This window comes from Macadamia integrifolia, chromosome 5, assembly GCF_013358625.1.
Source record: "Macadamia integrifolia cultivar HAES 741 chromosome 5, SCU_Mint_v3, whole genome shotgun sequence".
NCBI classification, from domain to species: Eukaryota; Viridiplantae; Streptophyta; class Magnoliopsida; order Proteales; family Proteaceae; genus Macadamia; species Macadamia integrifolia.
The window spans coordinates 6,120,811-6,131,988 of NC_056561.1; the positions used below are offsets into that span (position 1 = coordinate 6,120,811).

Below are 11,178 nucleotides of genomic sequence, written 5' to 3' on the forward strand. Positions count from 1 at the left end.
CTCTCTTCTGTACTCTGTTCAGCCAGGGCTTCAATCAGGGTATTTCAGGCCTCATAAGGGTCCCACGATCCTTACCTAGTCACTGCTGGAACCATTCAGTTGTTGTTCTTGAAGGTTCTTCTCAGTTTTCTCTCATAGGTCAGAAAATCAAGAAAGCTTGTAACTTCACAACCAGCCGTCAGAATCCTCTCAACTTTGGGAGTTTTTGTACCCTCACACTAGGGACTATCTATCCCCAAGAGTGCAACTCAATCGGACTCCTACAGCCCTAGCTACACCTCTCTCTCTCCAGCTCTATAACAGGTCTTCTTCTCTCCTATCGGGTTAGGTTTTGGGCTGATTTTGCTCCTATATGGGTATTGTATCCTTGGGGATTTATTTGATGGTATTATTTCTTTGTTTCTTACTCCTATTTGTATTTTTTTGGGTTATAAACTGCGGAGTTAGTTGGTTGTAATCTACTCCTGCATTAGTTGGGTCATGTTTCATATGGTGACTATTCATTCTCTGCTAGCTCCGTCAAGTCCTAGTCCTATTTTGAATTCCTATAAATTGTGTAAGAGTATCTAGTCCTATTGGGAAATCTACCCTACTCTGCTAGTTCTGCTAGGATAAATGGAGTGCTAGCTAACTCCCTGTTATGGGTTAGTTACTGAATTCAATAAACTGCAAGGTAATAAGCATGTGGCTGATCTATAGTGGTGTGTCAGGTAGACAACCGACACCTTATTATAATCAGCCATCAGTAGTCAATCTTTTTGCATGGATCCTTGCGTTTGTCCTTGCTTGGAACCTCCTATTTGTTTTAATCTTTTTTTATTTTATTTGCTGTAACATTCAATCAGCCATCAGTAGTCAATCTTTTTGCATGGATCCTTGCGTTTGTCCTTGCTTGGAACCTCCATGTAGTCGACCCCAATAGGTTGGGATAATACTTTGGTTGTTGTTGTCGAAGGAACTGCGAGGTATGTGGCAGGAGCTAGGTTTTCATGAGACTTATCGGCATACTTGTGCCACTAATGCTATAGGGTTTAAGATGCGTGAAGACAAGCTGCGGGTGTATGAATTCCTAACTGTCCTGAATATCGAGTTTGATCAAATCCAGGCACATGTACTTAATTTTGACCCTTTTTCGTCACTAGAATAGGCCATACTCATTAGTTCAATCTAAAGACAGTCTTCGTTCTGCTATGTACCAGCATGTCCCATAGGAACACTCTGCTTTATACTTTGGTTAAATTACTGGATATCAGTCTCGTGGTGGCTCTACCAAATCCAGGTGATCATTCTACTACTGAGAAGGAACTTGTGAGATGTGCTTATTTTGGTAAGGAGCGATACACTAGGGAGTTATGCTAAAAACTTCATGGGCGGCCAGCCAATTCCTGTAATCGTGGCCAAGGTCGTGGGCTCTCAAATCAGTCCCGAGAAAATTAGTCTAAAACCTCTTATGCTTCATATGCTACTTCCCCAACTAGTGCTTCTTTGTCCAAGGATGAGATATCTCTTACGCGTCATCTGATGACCAAGTTGGTACCCTCATCCTCCTTTGTTTCTATTGTTGCCTCCCTACCAATTACATCTAAGTCCCACTCTACTCACCCAGGTATTTCTTTTGGAGTTCATTGTGCATCTGTTGCATCCCATACTTGGATAATTAACTACGGCGCAACAGATCATATGACTGGTTCTCTTAGTCATTTTTTCTCAGTATTCTCCATCATCATGTAAAACTAAAGTCAGGGTTGCTGATGGTTCCCTTTCCCCCATCTCTGGGATGGGAACTATCCAGTGTTCTCCTTTATTATCTCATACCTTTGTGTTGCTCATCCCAAAATTTTCTACTAACCTATTTTCTATTAGTAGTATCAATAGGGACTTGAACTGCATAGTTACCTTTTTCCTTCCCATTGTCTGTTTCAAGATTTGGTGACGAGGGCAACGATTGGCAGCGGTAAAGTGATTGGTGGTATTTACTTACTTGATAGTGCATCTTCCACAGTTTCCCAGACTCAAACTCATCATATTGATTCAAAGTTTGCTTTGTCAAAGACATATAGACGGCATTGCCATTCAGGACATCCCCCCTTGGGAACTTTATCTAGAATTTTTCTTGATTTATTTAAGAAATGTAATCCAAACCAGTTTTTTTGTGATGCTTATGTTTCTGCCAAACAAACTAGAAGTGTATTCCAGTTTAGATAATAAAAGTATTGTTCCTTTCTCATTAGGACATTCTGATGTTGGGGCCATCGATGATTTCACTTTTCTTGACTATCATACCATGTTTTCACTTTTCTTGACTATCATACTATGTTTACTTGGATTTATTTGTTGCACCATAACAATGAAATTTATCACTGCTTCCAGTTGTTTCATCGCTTGGTTTAGAACTAGTATGATGCTAAAATAAAATTTTGCGCACAGATAATGGTAAAGAGTATAAGATGGTTCTTTTCAATCTTATCTGAAAGATCTTGGCATTGTCCACTAGACTACCTATGTTGATTCACCCCCTAAAATGGAGTAGTTGAATGGAAGAACAAACACCTATTGGAAGTTTCCAGGTCCCTTATGTTTGAAATGCGTGTCCTCACTGTTGCATACCTTATTAATCAAATGCAGTCACGGGTCTTGGACTCTTGTTGTCCTATTGAGGTGCTTACTGGATCTATACCTCCTTTGTGGTCCCTCCCAAGGTATTTGGATGTGTATGCTTTGCTCGTAATCATCACCTCCATGGCAAGCTTGATCCACGGGGTCTTCGGTGTATTTTTCTTGGTGCTCTGCAACATAGAAAGGAAACAAGTATTGTCATCCTCCTTCGCGTTATATGAAAGTAACGATGGATGTGGTGTTTCATAAGACGGAGGCCTATTATCCTGTGTTGGCACCTCTTTAGGGGGAGTTTTCTACTGTAGGGGAAGATGTGCCACTGGTTGCCTCCCTTGATGATGATCGCTATCCATTTTTTACAAGAAGAGGGGGAAGCCATGGTTGAGAAGGGGATGCTAGATAGTTCCATCGGTAACCTCTTCCCATATGAAGTCAATGATCCTTCTTTTGATCTCCCTATTATTTTCCGTAAAGGAAGTAGGACCGAAACACAACATCCTATTTCCAATGTCGTGTCTTGTAATTCCCTATCTCCTTCCTATCGTGTTTTTTTTAATCTTTTTTTGTCATCTGTTTCTATTCCTCAGATGAATATCGTTTGAGCCATTATCTCTTGTGCAGTTAATTCAAGATGGGACCTACAAGCTACAACAACTTGATGTCAAGAATTCCTTTCTCCACAGTGAGCTTGAGGAAGAAGTATACATGGACATCCCTCCAGGTTATTCTAGCAAGGAGACTCAAGGAAAGGTATGCAAACCAAAGAGGGAATTGTATGGGCTGAATCAATCTCCGAGAGCATGGTTTGGTCATTTTTTGTTTCAGTGGTATATAAACAGAGTAATGTTAATCATACTCTATTTATCAAGAGAGTTGGTGATCAAGTTAATATTCTCATTGTATATGTTAATGACATTGTCATCACTAGGAATGATCCGGCTGAAATAGCTAAATTGAATACTAATCTGGGAAAGGAGTTCAAGATTACAGATCTAGGTAAGTTGTGGTACTTTCGTAGTATTGAGTGGCCCCGTTCTACTAGAGTTGTATTTCTCTCCCAATAAAAATACACTCTAAACCTCCTCTCTGAGAGGCTGAGACTGGAAAGTTACAATGCTGCCAGCTGATACTCCCTTTGAGGCCAATGCTCACCTAAAGAGCAAGGATGGTGAACTACTTGATAAGGGTCGATACCAGGGACTAGTTGGGAGACTTATCTATTTGTTCCATACGAGACTAGACATCATCCTCCTTCGCGTTATATGAAAGTAAATGCATGATCCCTCTTCTTCTCATATGGAGGCAGTGTTCCGAATTCTCCACTACTTGAAGCTAACTCCAGGGAAGGGCATTCTGTTCTCACCTTGTGATTATATGTGTGTAGAGGCATTTAATGATATAAATTAGGCTGGTTCCTCAAATGATAGACGGTCCACGTCAGACTATGGTACTTTTGTTGGCAGCAACCTTACCAGTTGTCACATGGCATAGCAAGAAGCAGATAGTGGTGGCTAGATCTAGCGTAAAGGCTAAGTTTCATGCCATAGCATGGTATTTGTGAGTTACTTTGGCTTCAAGGTCTTCTTCAGGATTTGGGTGTGCCAATTCAGGTGTCTATAATGTTGTATTGTGATAGCAAATCAGCTATTGGCATTGCACATAACCCAGTTCAAAATGATCGTACGAAGTATATGAAGATTGGCATACATTTTATCAAGGAGAAGCTGGAGCAAGGTCTTATCAGTCTCCCTTTGGTAAGGTCTAGAGATCAGTTAGCAGATGTCCTTATGAAAGGTCTTAGTAGTAAGGTTTTTCATCCTATTTTGTGTAAGTTAGGCATGTGTGATATTCATGCACCAACTTGAGAGGGAGTGTTGTACTATGGGTATAAGGGCACAATTGTACATAGGGGAATTATGGTACTTGTACTCGTATCTCAACTATTATAAACAAATGAGGGCTGTTGTTAATTAGACAAGTCATTATTCCCCAAAACATCACTTATGTATGCAAGGGTATATCTGGTACTTCAGTTTAAAACCTTTCGTATATTCAGTTAAAAACCTTTCGTATACTAGATGAAGTGAGATCGTGGACTCACTGAAGTCCATAATACTCCACGAACCCTTCTCCCCTCCCTTCTTCTTCTTCTTCTCCTCTTGTACCTTCCTACATCTCTACTTTCTCTACTATCATTTACAACTTGGTATGAGAACAAGTTTACAAGGATGGTATAAGAATTAATTGAAGCACCTTATTCTCCCATCAAGCTTTGGAACCCTCTGTTATTCCAAAGACAGCAAAAAATGAGCAATCGTATGTAGGGATCTCACTGTGGGACCGAAGAGCTTCATCATCAATAATATGAAACAATGTTTGGGGCTGTTAGCATCAAATCTGAAGAATAACTGAGAGCTACTCTATTTCCGCCAAACCTGGGAATTTTTTCCATTTTCACCCTATTTGGAAGTCCATGGAGATGAGCCCATAACCCTTCATGTTCCCAATGGTCTTTCTTTGGAACCTCAACCTCAACATGTAATACTTTGTTGTAAATTGTCACGATTCAAAACTCAAGTTAATCCTTTAGCGCTGGTACTGTAGACTGTTTGCCCATTTTGTGTTCCGAGCATCTTCGCTCAGCTGGTTTCTTGTTCTGGTTAATGAATAATGACGTTTGAAGCATCAGTCACACCTTTCTTTGCCGCATCCCCAAGCATGAAGGTGCCAACACAATTGTTGATTTTAGGCCAATCTCTCTATGCAATCTCATCTACAAGTTTATTGCTAAAATCCTTGCTAATAAGATCAAGAAAGTGATTGATACCCTTGTCAGCGATAACCAATCAGCTTTCATCCCAGGAAGAAGTATTGGTGATAAATTCTGCTGTGTCTCATCTACAAGTTTATTGCTAAAATCCTTGCTAATAAGATCAAGAAAGTGATTGATACCCTTGTCAGCGATAACCAATCAGCTTTCATCCCAGGAAGAAGTATTGGTGATAACATTCTGCTGTGTCATGAGATAGTAAGAGGTTTTAACAGGAAGGGCCATCCCCCAGCTACTCTCATGAAGATTGATATCCAGAAGGCTTTCGACTCTCTGAGATGGGACTTCATCATTTCTGTCCTCAGCAAGATGGGCTTCCCCCCCACTTTCACAAATTTGATCTTTCATTGCCTTGCCTCCCCAAGATTCTCGGTCTTGATCAATGGGACCTCGGCTGGCTACTTCTCCCCCTCTGCTGGAATTAGGCAAGGATGCCTTCTCTCACCTTATTTTGCCTTGTTATGGAGGTTCTTTCCCGTAGTCTGCAAGCTGCCCCGGACCAAATTCTTATTGCCCCCATCAATAAATGCAAAGCTTTTAAGGCTCACCGACCTCGTTTTTGCCGATGATTTGATGATCTTCTCCAAAGCGAATGGCCCCTCTATTGATTCTATTATGCTCTGCCTTAATCTCTTTGCTTCGATGTCTGGTCTTCGCATCAACCCAAGGAAATCTCTCATCTTCCTCTCTGGAATTTCGAATGTGTCAAAGGTTCACTTCCTTAAGAAAACTAGTTTTGATCTGGGGTCTCTTCCAGTCGTATTTGGGGTTGCCTCTAATTCCAGCAAGGCTCTCAGCTCACCATTGTTCTCCCATGTTCGATCTCATCAGAAAGCGGCTTCAATTATGGAAAGGCAAGCTTCTTTCCTTTGCTGGGCGGCTAAAGCTCATCAGATCTGTTCTCCAAGCCTCCTACATATACTGGTCTGGTACCTATGGGTTGCCCAAATCCATTACTACAAAATTAGAATCCATCTTTGCTGCCTTCCTTTGGAAAGGATGTGAAACTTCCAGATTCCTTAGGCCCCTAAGCTGGGCTGAAATATGTCTTCCCAAAAAGGAAGGGGGATTGGGTTTGAGGCATATTAAGGATGTCAACTGTGCGGGTACTCTAAAGTTGATATGGAAAGTGGTCTCTAAAAAGAAAAGCTTCTGGGTTGACTGGATCTACTCTAATATGCTGAAGAATGACTCCTTTTGGACAGTGCACTCTCCCTCAGATGCTTCTTGGTTATGGCGAAAGATGATCTCTTTCCGATCCTTGGCCTCTAGTATAATTTCCTCTCGGATAGGTGGTGGTTCCTCCACTTACCTATGGCTTGATCCTTGGCACCCTATGGGGATCCTTGCACATGTTCTTAGCACCAGGAGCATATATAGTTCGGGTCTTCCAAGACTTGCTAAAGTTGCTGACATAATATCATCTGGATCTTGGTCCCCCCTATCTGCCCCTCCCCGCAGTTGGAAGATATATGGAATGCTTTGTCTGGGATCCCCGCTCTAGGCCACTCGAGATGCGACACTCTTTTATGGACTCCTTCCCCATCCGGAATCTTTGATGCTAAGGCTGCTTAGGACTACATTCAATCTCGGAGCTCCTTCTCCCATTGGCACAAACTAATTTGGTTCAAGCATCATATTCTCAGGCCTTCCTTCACAGCCTGGAGAGTATTCACAAAGTGCCTTCCCACTCAGGCCTTCCTCATCCATAGAGGGATCCCTACCTCCCCGCTTTGCTACCTATGTTTTGGAGCCGGAAGACATAGAGCACCTCTTCTTTGCTTGCCCTGTCTCTCACTCCATTTGGAGTCTAGTCCTCTCCAAGTGCTGGCCCTCTTCGAGAAGAATTCTCCCCCTCCACAGGGAATGGATCTGGATGGACATGACATTCTAAGGAAAGACCATCTGCAACTTTGTGGGCAACCTTGCCTTCTGTGCAACCATCAGTCAGATCTGGATGGAGAGGAATCATAGAAGATGGACCTCCAACTCTCGGCCTCTTGGAAAGATTTAGAGCTCCATATTTTTTTATGTCAAAACTAAGATCTAAAATGTCTCCTCTATTTGTTCCCCATCCCCTAGAAATGATCATATTGTAACTTTCTGGGAGCTTCCTGGCTCTGTGATCAGGACTCTGGATCCCCTTTGAGATCCTCTTTGTCTTCTTTCTTCTTCCCCCTCTAGGGGCTTGTATATCCTTTCTCCTTTGGTTATGAATTAAATTATTCACCCAAAAAAAAATGACGTTTAAAGCAATAAGATTGTGTTAAATGTGATTCCTAACTTGAAATGTAAATCTGGTTGGGATTATTTCATGTTTATGATGATTTCTTGATATCTGAAATCAAGTATTACTGCTTCCTAGGAGAAGAATGGGCAGAATGTGGACTCCCCAATATGGTTAGGGTAGCCAACCAGCTTCCCTGGTGTATTTCAGCAATATGACTTAAATTTTTTTGGAAGTCCCAAGCTGGTGACACAAGTAATGGTAATCCCATCTTTGTTACTATGGCAAATACTGATATCCAGATTTCCATTGCCAAGCTGGATAATACCAACTATCTAAGCTAGGCACATTGAGTGAAATTGTCCTTTGAGTTGTGGGAAACTAGGATACATAATTGGAGAAATTACAGCTCCAAGTCTAGTGATCCCACATTACAGAAATGTGAACTGAATACTCCACTGGAGATGACAGGGCTGAGATCATGGTTTTAAGTATCAGACCATATCGCATTGGCTGATACATAATCTGTTTTTTTCTATGTTTGAGAGGATTTAGGTAAAACAAACTAAAACATTGCATCAAACATGAATTATTTCATCAATGTTCATCGATTTTAGTATTTATGCATGATACATGTTATATATTGCTTATTTATACCTTTTTTTTTTTTTTAAGCAAAATCATATTTCCATGCATATCTTGACCATTTTTCTGTGTATCTTTAGCGTATCTTGCGTATATCCGGTATGATATGATACGCTACAATTTGTATCTTAAAATGACCTGACCGATACGGCGACCGATACTGATACTTCAATCCTTGAGCTCTTGGATTTACAAGTATAAATTGAAAAACAAATAACTCTATTCCTAAGTAGATTAGGAAATCAGATCCTACTCTAACTATGAAATGTCCTTATTGCTAATTACAACCATAAAAGAAACATAGCTTAACTAGGAAGCTTAATAACTCAAATAACATCTTAAATAAATAACTAATGAGCCCACAGATGTACTAGAAAACAACCTAGACGAGCTAGGCCTTCAGCTGGTCTCTTTGTCTTCGAGGAGTATGGCAAATACTCCTCGTTCCCTGCATCATTGAGTTAGTAATTTTTCTCCAAATCTGATTTGTTCCTTTTTCCCTGCAATCCTGTTGCAAGCTGATCTCCCACTAGATATCACTGGTTCGATATAAGTATTACATTACATACCCGCATGGATATTGTAGGAAATCATCATTAACAAGACAATTAGATTGAGGATCCATGAAATTAAACTGAAGAAGGCATTTAAATACAAAATGAATAAACAAAGGAAATATCATGGACCTGCTACAGATTGTCGCATAAAAATGACGAAGCTTAGAATGCATTGGAGACTCGATGTTACCAAATTCCTGCACATTAAGCAAACTTAACAGGTAAAAATATTATCCCACCTTTAAAGGTGAAATGAAACATTGAAAATTTTTTATGGTAATCAAATCCGAAATGCAACTAATAGTTGATGAAACTTGCCAAAAATGCTGCTGATCGCCCAGATGGAGAAGCATATTTGCTCCAACCAAACTTGCAATAGCCCGAGCCACCTACACAACAAAAAAAAACAAAAAACAAAAAAGCTAAATAAATGCAACTGTACAAGATACAAGGATTTCTAACCTAGGCATAGACTGCAATGATTTTTGCAATTTATCCTCGTTTAGTGGTGGACAGCTGGTTAGAGAAGAGGGAGAAATCTAGGATGGATCTCAGAGTCGCAAGGGAGAGAGAAATTCACAAACCACACACTCACGTTGGGCAATCCAATTCACTGTTCTATTTTCAAATCTGTCCATCTCATTGGATACATGCAAGTATATAAAGATAAAAGCAAAGACTCCTAATTACACTCTAAACTGAAAATAACTTGTAACCAAACTCTATCTATCAATCTCCTAGGTATCCTACCCAAGGAAAACATAAGAAAATAAAAGACATAAGATTAAACTAAACTACTTCCAACCCTTGTTGGACCAAAAGTTCGAGTTGCACTGGTTTTGTTTGGATTTAGGTTTCCAAAGCCAAGTTAGAAGAAAGAAGGATTAGGGTTAGAGATAAGGGAAGAGAAGAGAGGAAATGAGTGAAAATCGTGGGAGAGAAAAGAGCTCTTCTCACCTATTAGATTCAAACTATATTAGGGAAATAACAAATGCCTCCCTAGGGAATTAAAAGGAAAAAAGAGAACATAAATAAAAAATAGGACAAAATAATAATGAAACATCTCCTAAAGTACACCTATTACATAAACTTTAACACTCCCCCTCAAGCTGGAGCATGAATGTCACACATTCTCAGCTTGCATAAAACGGTACTGAACCAGTGAGCAACGAGCCCTTTGGTGAAGATTTCTGCCAATTGATCACCAGTCTTCACAAAGGGTGTGCAAATAATGTCGGAGTCAATCTTCTCCTTAATGAAATGTTGTCTACTTCAATGTGCTTTGTTCTATCATGTTGAATTAGGTTATGGGCAATGCTTAGAGTTGCTTTATTATCACAGTAGATCTACATAGGTCCTTCAATGTCCAACCCAACTCAAGAACCAACCGTCTCAACCATATGAGTTCACAAACTCCATGAACCACTACCCTGAATTCTGTCTCTACACTAGGTCTAGCCACAACAGGTTGTTTCTTACTCAGTCCATGTAACCAAATTACCTCCCACAAATGTGCAATAGCCTGATGTAGACCTTCTATCAGAGATGGATCCAGCCCAATCAGTATCGGAGTAACCTTCTATCCTCAAATGATTGTTCCTAGCATACAATAGTCATTTTCTTGGAGAGAACTTCAAGTATCTAAGGTTGCGGTACACATCATCCAAGTTGATTCACCCTCCTCAATAGGACTTGAATATCCCATCGGTCATACCAGGGAAATTTTGAATCAGCTCTTCCCAAATTTTTGAAAGCTCTACCACCCGGACATTAACTCCACAAAAGTTTCTAAGCAAAGGAGCCAAGCACCAGCCACAGAAAATCAATGATTTAAATGGAGAACACCGAGTTCAAACCAAAGGGTCAAAGAAGTATTGCCAAACTCCTGTGACAAACAGGCAATAAATGACAAGATGGTTTATGAATTATCTCCATGCACAGTGGACACACATGAGGAAGCAGAAATTAGCTTTGCTTTCTCACAGGGATGTCACCAGTATATAACATATCGAAGGGAGAGTGATCTCCTAATAAGCTTATAAGGTGAACTGGAGAATTGTCTTTCGCTTCAGTACATCATAAAGCTGAGAAAAACAAATTGGAGACGAAGAGACATTTGAGTGACGACACTTGAATATCCCAGTTGTGTAAAATAGAAACCTCCCAGGGTCTCTTCCTTATTCAGGAAACTGCTGAAATTTAAGTTTCATCCTAAACTATAATTGAAAGAACTGACTCCCCCCTGCTTCAAGAGAAATAGAATACGTGATTATATCCTCCCCACTCCCACCCCACCCCCCCCC

The 11,178-nt window shown here is 40.4% G+C and overlaps 1 protein-coding gene across 1 annotated transcript in view; it reads right to left on the reverse strand.

Moving 5' to 3' along the window:
• The window catches only part of LOC122079963 (actin-related protein 8-like), a 30,383-nt gene extending 20,870 nt beyond the window's left edge, over positions 1 to 9,513 (reverse strand). Inside the window, exons 1-3 of the mRNA XM_042646775.1 lie at positions 9,471 to 9,513; positions 9,194 to 9,264; positions 9,005 to 9,072 (exon numbers count right to left, since the gene is read on the reverse strand). Of these exons, the coding sequence (XP_042502709.1) occupies positions 9,005 to 9,072; positions 9,194 to 9,264; positions 9,471 to 9,513 (182 nt within the window). The remainder of the gene's footprint in view (positions 1 to 9,004; positions 9,073 to 9,193; positions 9,265 to 9,470) is intronic.
• Positions 9,514 to 11,178: the final 1,665 nt, after the last annotated feature.